The sequence below is a fragment of the Siniperca chuatsi genome, linkage group LG7 (assembly GCF_020085105.1).
Source record: "Siniperca chuatsi isolate FFG_IHB_CAS linkage group LG7, ASM2008510v1, whole genome shotgun sequence".
NCBI lineage: Eukaryota > Metazoa > Chordata > Actinopteri > Centrarchiformes > Sinipercidae > Siniperca > Siniperca chuatsi.
In genome coordinates, this window is record NC_058048.1 from 13,105,594 (window position 1) to 13,118,719 (window position 13,126).

A 13,126-nucleotide genomic window follows, 5' to 3' on the forward strand; every position below is an offset into this window, starting at 1 on the left:
TGTTTAATCTGTACTTCCTGGAGTCTCAGCTGGTTGCCCGGCAACCTCACGGTGATGACAAGACTCCAGGAAGTTCAAAGGATGAAACAAATGAAATATGTGCTAATTAGCTTTAGAGGTGCTGGTAGGATAATTTTGTGACCTTCGGACAGAGCTAGGCTAGCTATTTCCCCCTGTTTCCAATCTTTGTATTTAGTGTGCAGACATGAGCAGACAGATGTGGTATCAATCTTCCCATCCAATATTCCTGTAAATAACCAAACTTAACATACATCATATTCTCTTTCAAGTAGCCACACTTCCTTCATTTTATATCCAATACATTTCAATTAGCCTATATTACTTACAAAAATGTATTGCAGTTATTATTTCTCTCAAATTAAACTGCAAGTGGTGAGTTGGTGGCTCGGCCAACAGGAAACCAAGCCTGGCTATCTAACGTACTTAATGTACTTAATGTCATTCCTCTCATGCTCTATACTTCCATGCAAAAATATGCATGTATACAAGATTTACTTCATAGCCTTTCTGGAGGAGATAAGGCTCACACAGCCAAATTCTGGGTTGCAGCACAAACAAGACCTCTGCTGCTAAAAGATCTTGTAGTATCTGTTTTCAGTCTAGAGCTCTGGATTAGTATCCCTTGAAGCTGTGGTGAAGAAGGCTCCCCTGTTTGATGGGAGATCTGTCTTTCACTGTGAACCCTAAAATATTCACATACATATCATTATTCATGAGAAAAGTCCATTCGGTTCAAGTGCTACCTCTATATTTTCCTGTCATTGTCTACTCACCTGAAACAGTTTCCATGCCTTATTTATTTATGTGTTGAGCGAGCTGTGATGCCTGCAGACGAGGCCAAGGACAATGTCTCATTAAATAGTCATATGTAATGTCAAGAGGAACAACTGCAACTCCTCAAGGACATCCACTGTTTTAGGACAAAAGTCTAACAATACAAGCTGTTGATCCATGACAGAGATGTGAGGTGTGAAATGGTGTATTTGAATATACACGTGTTGGTAGTTATATATGGACTTAACACAGTGTCCTGACCTAGTTACAGTGTCTATCTCACAGTGGGTCAAGGAACAGCGTCTACTGTTACTGATCACAATGAGCACTTTTATCCACCTTTTTCAGCATGTTGGTGCAACATAAGCACAGCTTGGGTTGTTACTGGCAAATGTACATAATGCAAAGGATATTTTAAGATTCCACCATCACACATGCACATATGCAAACACACACACACACACACACACACCTTGGAAAGCTTGTCCCTTAGCACCACCGGCAGCCTTGCCTCTCCAAGAACAGAGCTGTGCTGGGATGTGACATGTTGACAGGCAAGTCTAGATAACCCAGAGGGGGACGACACATGCATCAGAAATACACACACACACACACACACACACACACACACACACACACACACACACACACACAGATGTCCTTGAATAAAGGATAAAGACAACTGACAAGGTGTCTGGTTACAGACCAACAGAATGTCCTTTCTGGTGACAGTTAATGGAAACAGACTTACAAGCTCCCCCTGGCCTCCTTAGCAACTTAAAAAAAATTCCGAGGGCTTTGAATGTTAAAATTAATTACATACCATGGTCATTTTTACCCATAACATAGTATTTAGTGGTGTGATGAAGACTTTGGCAAGAAGACTTTGGTAGCTCCTGGGTTCCGCAGACCCCCAAAAACCTTCCCAAGCAAACACTGATGACTGAGAATATTGCAAATCTTGAGGTCAGAGCGAATATAGAATTAGTTGGCTTGGGATGACCAGCAACCAGTGAGGTTGATTAAGTGAACCAGGGCTCCTTGGCTGGAGGCTGATGTAGCTCTTCTGGTATGGAAAGAGTGACCAGAGAAATTTGGAGGGATTCATCCGAACATGCTGAGAATAAGAGAGGAAGTTGAATCAAGTGGCCACATGGCAGGACTCATGAACAGAAGGTTAACTGAAGGACTAATGTGAGTTTAGTTCAAAGTAAATACCAGGAAAAAGGATGACTCCAGTTTGGTTAGTTATACTTTGTTTTAGAAGCAGGACATGGCCAAAATACTATGATGATAATATTGACCAAAATTAATGGATGAGGGGGTAAACTCAGAGCACACTCACTAAGTGAGAACTGTAAGTTCAATTTTATAAAACATTTATATTAAGATGATAATTATTATACAGAGGCTCTACTCTTGAAAACACATCCAATGCAGTTTTAAGGCACCTCCAGGGAAATTAGAGACGGAGCTAATGAAAAAACTAAATCAATATATTGACCAGTAACAAATTAATGAAATAAATCAGTGTCATCGCTATATTCTGTTTGCCTTCATTAAGTAAAATTAGTCCTTATTTGTGTAAAATAGAACAAAATCATATCATTAAACACCATTAAAAATATGTATAGTATAACGTGTAGTGTATACAGTAGGGAGTATATCATTATACATGTGATCATTTTCTTATTAGTAAGAGCAGAAATGACATTTGCAGAGTTAGAAAGTGTTTTACAAATGCATTTTGCTGTATAATATGCTTTATGTCAAAACTGATCGACTGAACCTTTCCAACCAAGGGTGATGATGTGTATAAGTAGTGATAATTTAATTCATTCAATAATAATCAATCAATTATTAATAATCAATAATTGCAATATGAACTGTAGCCATAAACATGTGTAATACTCACATGCAGCACACAAAAAGCACCCTGCTGTTTGATCAGTTGTGTCAGATGTCTCAGGCTGAAGTGTTATCGCTGCTGATGGACTTCATTGTGGCTGAGGACCTTGTCTGCTGGTCTGTCTGTCACTGGCTCTGCTCTTGAATACCAAGTGCAGTGTCTTCAGCAGAAACTTAGACAGTGTGCTGCCCAAATATACATACAAAGGTATTATCACCACTGTGGCAACATGGCTTGATTAACATAGACCAACATCTGACTGACCTAAATCATCATGAACCATCTCTCTGTAAATCGGTTCAGTGGCACAAACAGGCCAAAGGAAGTAAATCAGAATTCAGATACTGTTAAAGCAGAGTGGAGGAGTTTCGCTACGCTGCCTCATCAGTGTGCAGCCTGACCACCTGTGACCCTCTTCTCACAGGAAGTGTGCACTTCTGCATCATGTTTCTCTGGTTCAAACTTTGGCTCAAACTAAATCTGCTTTTATCACAGTGGGCTTAGGTTTTCAAAACATAGGACATGGTATTTTATTGACTGACAGTGGACATCTATTGTTTCTTTGAAGGGTGAATCCCTGGACATGTCAGACCGTCAAACCCGCTGATACTGTGAGCCGCATTCTTCTGAGCCAGGTGGATTGCAGTAATGTGAGCCTCAGTTCTGCTCCCAGTGTTTTTGAGGCTTTTCAAAGACTGCAGCTCTTCAGTTTCCAAACAGCATCTGTCTGTGCGGTGATGCTGTGCTTTGTATCACTGAAACTGTGAATGTTCACCTAACCCTTTTTTTGCAGACACCAGACAGCTTAATTTCCTCCTTCCAGAAGGTATTGCATCAGCTGAACATATTAAAGAGAAGCAGGTTTATAAAAGCCCTCACCGGTATAACTTGTCATGCTGCTACACAAGCCATGGAACTGCACAGGTGTCTGATGGCTGTGCATAAGAGAGTCAAGAATTTCCTCAATTGATGTTCTGCAAAGGACCTCACTGAAACTACCAGTTCGCATGTGACAGTGACATGACTGGCAAAGTGACAGCTGTAAAATTAACTTTAACATGCATATAAGAAAAAGAAAACACAATTACATTTTACAATATTTAACCAAAAAGTTTAAAAATGTACAGACTAGCTACCAGTGGTGGAATGTAACTGAGTACTGTTACTCAAGTACTGTACTTAGATACAATTTTACTACACTTCTGCTCCACAAATATTGTACTTTATAGTCCCCTACATTTATTTGACAGCTATAGTTACTAGTTATTACTATTTTGCAGATAAAGATTTTATTCATACAACATAGCTTACAAAATATGATACATTTGATATTTATAGTACATTTCGCTGCTGAACTGTATATACTTTTACTCAAGTAAAATTTTGAATGCAGGACTTTCACTTGCAACCGAGTATTTTTACACTGTGGCATTGCTACTTTTCCACAAAGTGAGATCACTTTTGAAAGAAGAAATAACACATTCTCCCTCCTACAAACTAAAAGATGTATTAATAAGCAATAAAACACACCATTGCTCACTTCAATATGCCAGAGGTGTTGCTGCTACAGTCTTACTTAACCTGGTATGAGCAGCAGTTTATGGTGACTGATGTTAGCTAATGTTGGTACACTTCAGGGAGATACTGCTGGATAATGGATTTTATTGAGTCACTTTACTGACCTTATGACCCTACTCTACATGTGCTACTGTCACACTATGTTTTAACATTTAATATTACCCCATAATTGTCACTTGTAATCAAAGTAGCAAAACTTACAAAGCTTCACTTTGAATCAAATGTTTCAATACGTCTTTGACTACTGCAAATTACACCAAAGGCTGCACTGACTCAGTACTGTGAGTATAGTGTAACACAAGGTTTCACATACAAACCAAATCACCTATTGTATAGCATCTTTAGCGCATAAGACTAATGTAATGTTATGTAAGCAGCAATAACAGAAAAGGCCATAGGACAGATTGTGTAGTACATTGAGACAGACAGGAGTAACTGAGGTTGTAAATCCAGACTGCTTCTTATTTCAGTAGTGCAGAATTTGAGTTGTCCCCCTCATCTAGAGAGAGCGACCTGTGACCTTTTCAGTCCCTTTGTAGTGAAGAGATGAGACAGGGTGATTATCCTCAATAAAGTGTGCAGACAGACGACAGGCGACGTTATTGCATCTGACAGTGCTCCGATGCTCAGCCGTATGTTCTGACAGCAGACATCCTGTACCTGATTACAGAGGAGTCAGCACGCATTGTGTTGCACTCTGGCTCACTCTGGACTCACCCTGAACAGATGGCTGTAAAATGAATAGCAATGACGTTCCCGCACAGGACCCCATATGGCCTTTGATGTCCACAAGAGCATGTCCACTGTATTCAATGTCTTCTTGAATGTGCACTTGGAGAAAAACTGACCAATGACCTGAATTGTTTGCAATGTCAAAGGGACCACTCAGAAGCTAGTCAAACAATCACAGTGAATGAAAACAGTAAAGGTGTCTGCTCAGTCACATAGAGCCTGCGTCAGTGTCAGTCACTGCTGTCACCAGGGAAACTTGAAAGCACCTTGTCACCTTGTTGCTTCTGAGACCTCTGAGCCAACGCCATTCAAGTACCGCAATCCTGATTAAAAATTACATGGTAGATCGTGTTGCTCACAGTAATTAGAAGTCAGTGGCTCTATGAGAAACAAGAAGGCGTAAGACTAATATCCACTAACGTATCCAGGAATTGTGCGTACTGGTTCACTGTCACGGCTTACTGGGACACTTCAAAGGAACTAATGTTATTAATTACACCTGTGCATTTCCTATTATGTTGTTTACTATGTTTTTCTGCTCACTGAGTTTTTTCTTTAATTTATCACCTGTCTGTATGCTCGCTACATAGTAAAATATTCTCTCAAAAGTTCAGATGAGTAGCTAAGTGACTGGGCTAATGACCTGATCATGATAGAGAGCTAGGAATAAGCACAGACACAGGAATATTTTACTATGTTGTTATGATTAAACATTTTCGGTAATAGACCAGAAAGTTGCAGGGATGATGACTGACTCTCAGGTGTAGCTGGGTCTGCATGCATATGTGGCAGGGTGAGTCTGGGTGTAAACTTATGGTATAATAACATGTTACAGTATGTAAGTCACACCTCAGGAGGAGAGGAAACTCATGAGGAAAAATGTCTGTCAGTGTTTTTGTAGACAGAACACATTTAACCAGATAAAAGAGTGATTATTTTGTCAGCATGCAACAGCTAAAATAACATAGTACATAACAGTGTCACAGTAATGACAGTTTTGTTTTAAATGCAACATCTAACATTCACAACAAACCCAAAACAATTGGCAGCTGATACAGTAATTTGTAAATCCTATAATAATCAAGCAGTTTTGTTCCAAAACTCTTCAAACTGAATTTTGTTTATTTCTATTGGATTTTATTCAAGTGTAGGGTAAACCTTCTTATTACAGTATAAAAGCAGCAGACCTAGAAAAGAAACAAAACTAAGAGGATCTCTTATGTGACAATACAGTACTGAACCTGGTTTTTGTTTGATTTAAAAGGCAAGTCAACTCAAAACAATATGATTTAAGACATTCCAAAACGAGAAACAACCTGCAGAGCTTTTGGGGCTTCAGGATGAAAGCAGCTGAGCCACACAGGTAGGTAGCCCACTGCTTCAGAAGGCAGAGCAAAATGTCAAGGCTGAAATGATCTCTTCAGTTTCATCACTGCTAAGGCACAATGCTGATGCTGGCTTAGGAAAAAAAAGAGCTTTTAAGATAAGATATTTTTCATCTTGACAGAAGTGAAATTTATATTATTTGTATGAGGGTGACTTGGGGTGTTATCCAGGTCAGATCTGGATGAATTCTGGTTTGTGGATCATCTGTGGTATCGTGATCCGCCATCATGAAAAGTGTCATCTTTGTGCTCCTCTCAAAGGCTTTGGCATGTGGGAAGGGACGCAAATGTAAAGGGAGCATCCATTCAGAATTCATGACATTTTCAGTAAAGAAACCCTGTAGTGACTGAGAAGAGACTGAAACATGTCGAAATATCCTCTTGGCACCTCTAACATGTAGATTGACTCTAAGTGTACACTCTTTTAAATTCAGTTTCCCACTCTTTCTTATACTCAAAGCAACATAAATACAGATCTTTATTCAAAGTATAGGTTAGGTTGCCACCTATAATAAATTCAGCAATTAATACCACTTTTGCAAATACTGGTATCTGAAAAAAGTGTTCATCACTTGTTGAAGTCAATCCATCTTCAAACAGTATGCAGAGCACTCTGCTTTTAAATGCTGAGCTATGATGACTCCAAGTGGACAGAGAAGGTAACATCAGCTGCATGAAGCCTGGTCTTGAGTTTTATTTAGACTATTTTTTTTTTTTAAAAAGTGTTGTTTTTTATTTTCAGGAATCCATCTATTTGTGTCTGTGATCTCATTCACAACCGATGAGACAGTTTGGCCAGTTGTTTATTTTCTGAGGTTTTTTTATGGCCCAACTAGAAGGATGTGACAGAGCAGGATTACCCAACTCTTCTCTCAACATCTGGGTGCAAGATGCCCAAGCAGATGAGCCGTGTCTCTTCACTCCTGTCACCTATTCATCCTATTTTTTTCTCCACATGCATTCCTTTCCACTTTCCTCTACAACTCCTCACTGCTTCTTTCCTGCTGCTCCCGTTTCAACTGCCGTTTAAATCTGAACAAACCCCACCCCACCCCCCATTCTTCCTCCAAGATCTGTTTCAGCTTGTTGTCCTCTCGGACTCTTATTCCTTGCTCCTGACAAACCAGCTCCTCCTGGATCTCAGTCCAGACATTTCCTGTCCCCCAGGGATTCAGGGCAGCATCTCATCTGTGTGTGACTGTAAGTGTTAACCTAAGTCCCCCTCTTCATTCTAGTCCACATTTCATTATGACAGGAATCTTAAATCATATGAAGGCTTCAGGGACCAGTCTAACAGGAGGGATCAGAGGGGATCTGGACATGATCAGAGGAAATGGTTTGTATGTCAGAAAGAAAGAATCTAACTGAGACTGTCATCTTCATCATTCATCCTCAGGTCTGGTAGATACATTACCTTCAGTACTTTAGATTTAAAACTAGTTACGGTAAGGCTTCATTTTACAAGTCTGCATTTTCCTAATAATGTCCCAGTAGTTTCCTCAGAAGTTTCCTGGAAAGTACTGTGTAATTTTTTACTAATTGTAGGGAAACTAGAGACAGCCAAACATACAACTCAACTTTTTGTTTTCAATAATAAATCAATAATGAATGGATATTTTCTTTCGATTTAAATGATGCAGTAAGTTCTTTCAAGGAAATACCTGTTTTTCCCATAACAGCACAATAATACATAATAATAATAAATAATACATCCTTCCAGAAAAACTCTAAGGAAATTATTGTGAAATTCTTAGGAAATTAGGGACCCATGAAGCAAAGCGTTAACCATATTATTTCTTTTTCTTTTAAAGTCATAACAGTATGCTTTTGCCATCTTTCAGCAACAAGAAATGTTTTCTTAAGTTTTCTTTCAAGTTCAACATCATGATGACAAAAATGCATATCCATACCAAACTAATCGAAACTTAAAAAGGGAAAGCCTGTTTCCTTTGTGTGCGCACAAAAATGAATACAATGCCTGCACTGAATATATATATATATATATATATATATATAGTACAGTTAATTCAGTACAGAAGTCTTATTTTATAGTCTAGTAGACTACTACTGTTTCTGGCTGGCTACTATATACTTATTCTTACCCTCTCTACAAATAACTTTTCAATGTTTAAAATGTTAAATATTGTTTCACCATGTTGAAACACACAACTCTTTGCATCTTTGCTTTCTTAGTCAAGCCAGAGGCAAAAAGAATGTGTACAGTTCCTGGTCCATTTCACACATATGTTACACATATATGTTTACAGTATTCCACCACACTCTCTCTCCAAGAGGCCTGGGCCCCCTGCTTGGGGAGCATCAGCCGAGAGAAAAAGAGAGTAAGGCAGAGATAGCGAGTGAATAAGAGGAGTCTGATCAGAAGCCAGTATTGGCACCGCTCGCTGCCCCAGCCGGACCTGAAGCGTGTGGGCCTTTGGCGGGTGGATAGACAGGCGGTTCTGGGACTTCGAGGAGGAAGAGCAGCCAGCTGGAGCGGTAACAGAGTGGTATTGTGAGCTGACTGACTGACGCCTCAGTGGAGCAGAGACGCAGGCTGCCGGGGTGGCCTCTTTCTGGGCCCCACAGGGCCCCTTCGCGCCGATGCACTGCTGGAAGTGGGTCAGACAGACACAAGAGCACAGTGCAGAACGATCGGATACTGTACGCTCAGCAGAGACCCAAGACAAAGAGGCATCTAAACAGTGAAGCTTGTGTACAGTGAGCTGGAAGAGACGGAGGCAGAAGGTTAACGTAGTGTTATAAAACTATTGTATAAAAAGTATTGTGGTCAAATTATCTCATGTGATTGTGGATGACTGTCCAAGACTTAAAATTCTGCTCATGTTTAATGCAAACCATACCTCAAAGAAGGAAATGATGTCTGCACAATGCACATTAATGTCCATTTGGTGTTGGAAATCCATCAGTGTGAACAAAATTCTGCTTGTGCTACATTTTGTACCCTAAATAAACCAATGACAGCAGCAAAACAATCTGATTTCCTTCCTGCCATATACAAAGTAATGATTATCATCATGAGGAGTTGGACTGTTTATGACAACATGAAAAGGCCTCTTTGAAAAAATGTTCAAAGAAAGAGGCTGTAGCTCTTCTTGCCAGAGGGAGGCAGTGTTCTCATTCAACACACATTAACATTCTTCACAGCATCCATTTTGCCTCCAATTCTCTGCAGCTCTTAAACTGCAAAATGATCGCCAGCCACAGAAGCAGAGAGCAGCTAGTTATCTTGTTATTGATGTGGGCACTTTGAAGAAAAAGGGCTGCCACATTCTGGTAGAAGAGAGGCCAGAGCACAACAACACAATAAAAGAAAGATCTGAGAAGTCAGAGGAATGTGAAGAATGGGAGAATAACACCTCCTTCAGAGGACAGGACAAAGACAGTGTCACAGTTAAATCTGAAACATGCTTGGAAATACCGTAAAGTTACGTTTATGAGTTTGTTCAGGGCATTGTGACCACACGCAGCGGAGTGATTGTACAAGAAGTGTGACACGCTCAAAACTGTCTCAAATACTTCCACCCCACCTGCACTTGGCTTTATGATTCCATGAAAACAGAAGAAGAGAATGAATAGCTTTTTGTGTTGGATTGTGGCTTAACATCCAAACATTTCTTAAAGCACACACGACACACCAAAAAGTATACCTTGAATAGTTTCAGCAAAGTTACATTCCAATATGCTGCAACATGTGAGGAAGGAGGATGAATATGTGGTTGTATATGCTTTACATCTGTCCTGGCAGCCTGTCAGACCATCATCTGGCTACCAATTCTGTTTATTCTGAAACTGAACATGCTTTGTATTTATCCTCCCACACGCAGCCGCAGCAGGGAATCCAGTTTAAAATCAAGCAGACTTTAAGGAATAAATCCTTCTTTTAGCCAGGTTCTGGTGACACGGGAGAATGAGACATGAGATGTGGATTTGAGACAAAACAGACCACACCATCACACACTTGGTCTTGGTAAATACTTTATATGCAATTGTTTCTTGATCTTTGCAAACACTGTATAGAAAACACTTAAGGTAACATTTGTCAAACATTTAAAGCGGGTCTGAGCTTTCAGACAGACATGACACAGTAATCTACAGTTTTATAAACATTCTCCCCCTCTGGCCTGTCCATACACACCCCTCACCACGCTTCCCACCGCATACAATCCCTTCCAAACACACACACACACACACATAGCCACCGCTATCAGGCTCTCCACTTATTATTCACAGTAGGCTTTATAACACTGTTTCTGTATCGTATGATGGTTCTCAACATTTTTTTATTATTTAAAATAGCTATCAACATTTATGCTGTAATATTTGGAAAGTGATACATTTGTATTTACATAAGCTTATTGAGCAAGATTCAAATACAATGTGTGTGTACATATGTATAATTGTATGTAGGTGTGTATATTTGAGTGTAGGTGTGTGTGTGTTGACCAGAGCCACCTGATCATTCTGTTTGAATCACTGACCGAAGACCATTTCCACTGATAGCATCCAATCTGTTCAATACAGTCCAGTTAGAAAAGAAGAAAGTGGCATGGAGCTCTGATGAGTTTCTGCCCAAAATAGTGCCTCAGTTGCTCGGAGGGGTGATGCAGGGCAGCAGAGCAGAGTGAAACCGGTCACTGACTGTCCCTTACAGCATGAAGCTATGGGAGACGGAAGTGACTGGAGATGGTGTGAGGTGCTCACAGCACGTTGGACTCATCATACATTCAAGCAGAGGCCAGGAGGTGTCAGTCATTATCTTGGACAGCTGTGTTTTAGGGTCCTACAACCTCAGTGACTGGCACATTCAGACTCTCATACTCATTTCATACCAGATAAAAGTAAGAAAACGTGGCAAATGGTCACAGTACCATGTCTGATTTTAAAACGCCTCCTTAAGCATCAAAAACAGATGCTTCCAGGGCGATGAGAAGTCGTCACTTCCAGCTAATCATTCGATACCCCTCCCATAATCTTCCTCCACTTTTCTCTTTCACACACAGAGATGCAAGCACTCACGTGTACATTCATAAACACAAAGTACAGAAGTAAGCAATTACACCTACACACACAGAAAAACAAACAAAAAAAAAAGGTTGGCACGCACACATGGCCACACATACACACTGGGACCTGGGTAAGAGACCAAACTAATGTGAGAGGAAAGTGAGGCACATAATCTGACAGGCAAAATCCAGCCTGAATTTTGGTATTCTCAAAACAGAAGTCAGATGTGGATGATTAAGGTGTCGCAGACAGGCCCAGGCTTTCAGCCCAGTGAGAACTTCTATGTAGCACCTATATTCTCCCAGGCGCCTTACACATACTCTGAATCTTTAAGTACCCATTAAACGGAGACAGCGGTAGAAGCTCCATCGTCCACATGAGTAACAGCCTTGCTGGCGAATAATTTTGGGGTTGGACTAAGGTACCATAGTGATGATATGAATAGTGCTTAAAGGCTTAGCTTTTCTTTCACATCCTCATTTGCTATTACCAAGGTCAAAGGCATTGTAACAGAGATCCACATAATTAAACATTTAAAGAATTTATGTGCTCAACAGTCTCATAAACTCTAGGTTGGGACCCGAAATAGGTCACTGGCCTATTTCTGCTGGGTCCCTACATGGCAAGAGTAGCAATAGGTTGTCATGAGCTGGGGTCAGAAGAACAGGGACTAAAGTTTGTTGTTTCCTGGATGAAAAAGTTTAAGAACCACAAACAGTGTCTCTGCTGGGTGCAGGACTGACAGTGGTTGAAAATGGAAATGTCGAGTTAATCTCTTGAGGGCGTTTACAGAGGTGCTTGAAAGGCCCCTGTGTGTCTTTGAGGGCCATTTATTCAAAGTGGCAGCTCTTTGCTATCCCTGTATGTAAATGTAGGTCTTTTGTAACTCCTTTTTCTTCTACCTTTCCTTTACAGTATTTAAAAGCTACTTCATTATCCTGGGCGTGCTGGTTCACAGGGTCAGTTAATTTTGTTGCAAATTGATAACAGAAAGTGATAGTAGGAGAGAATAAGAGAGAGAATCTGTCCATCCTTCCAGTCACCCCTCGCTTTGTCAGGATGGGGATCAGGAGTTTAGGTGAGTTTCAGTTCAACCATCATCTGGGGTCAAGTCTTCAGGGGTGGATGAGTCCTCAGCAAAGTCGTCCGATGAGCCACTCTTGTGGATGCGGCCATCGCTGCGCATGCTGTGGAAAGTCTTGCGGAAAGCCTCCATCATTGAGTGCGCCAGCTTCTTGGCCTCAAGCTTGGTCTCGCACTCCACAGCGTGGCAGTCCATCTGGAAGGACAGGTCGTCGTTGATCTCCCGGTAGATCCAGGCAAATACGTTGGGTCTGACACTGTGGTCGGCTGTGCAGTAGGCAATCCGCGCCACCTGGTAGGTGTCCATGGTTACTGAGGCCTCGCCGTGCTCATCTAGGTGGTGAAGACGCACCTGAAAGGGCCGAATTTCCAGCAGAGAGTTGCCTGCGGGGCAGGTGCCCTGTTGTTGGGCGAGGGCACGATGCTCCACCAGACCCACCACCGCTGACTCTGTGCAGCCAGACAGGAACTGGGTCCCAGAGATAGTCACCTTACCCAGGTAGGCCACCTGCAGGAAATGAGACACACACAGAGATACTATTAGACTCATCTTTTCCACAAAACGTATAACAAACGTAAATATGCAGTTGGCTACAGGACACAAAAATGACCTCATTTG

The 13,126-nt window shown here is 41.0% G+C and overlaps 1 protein-coding gene across 1 annotated transcript in view; it reads right to left on the reverse strand.

The window, feature by feature from the left end:
* Nucleotides 1–10,382: 10,382 nt before the first annotated feature.
* Nucleotides 10,383–13,126, reverse strand: part of pid1 (phosphotyrosine interaction domain containing 1) — a 31,964-nt gene continuing 29,220 nt past the window's right edge. Inside the window, exon 3 of the mRNA XM_044203411.1 lies at nucleotides 10,383–13,015. Coding sequence (XP_044059346.1) covers nucleotides 12,515–13,015 — 501 coding nt within the window. The 3' untranslated portion in view covers nucleotides 10,383–12,514. The remainder of the gene's footprint in view (nucleotides 13,016–13,126) is intronic.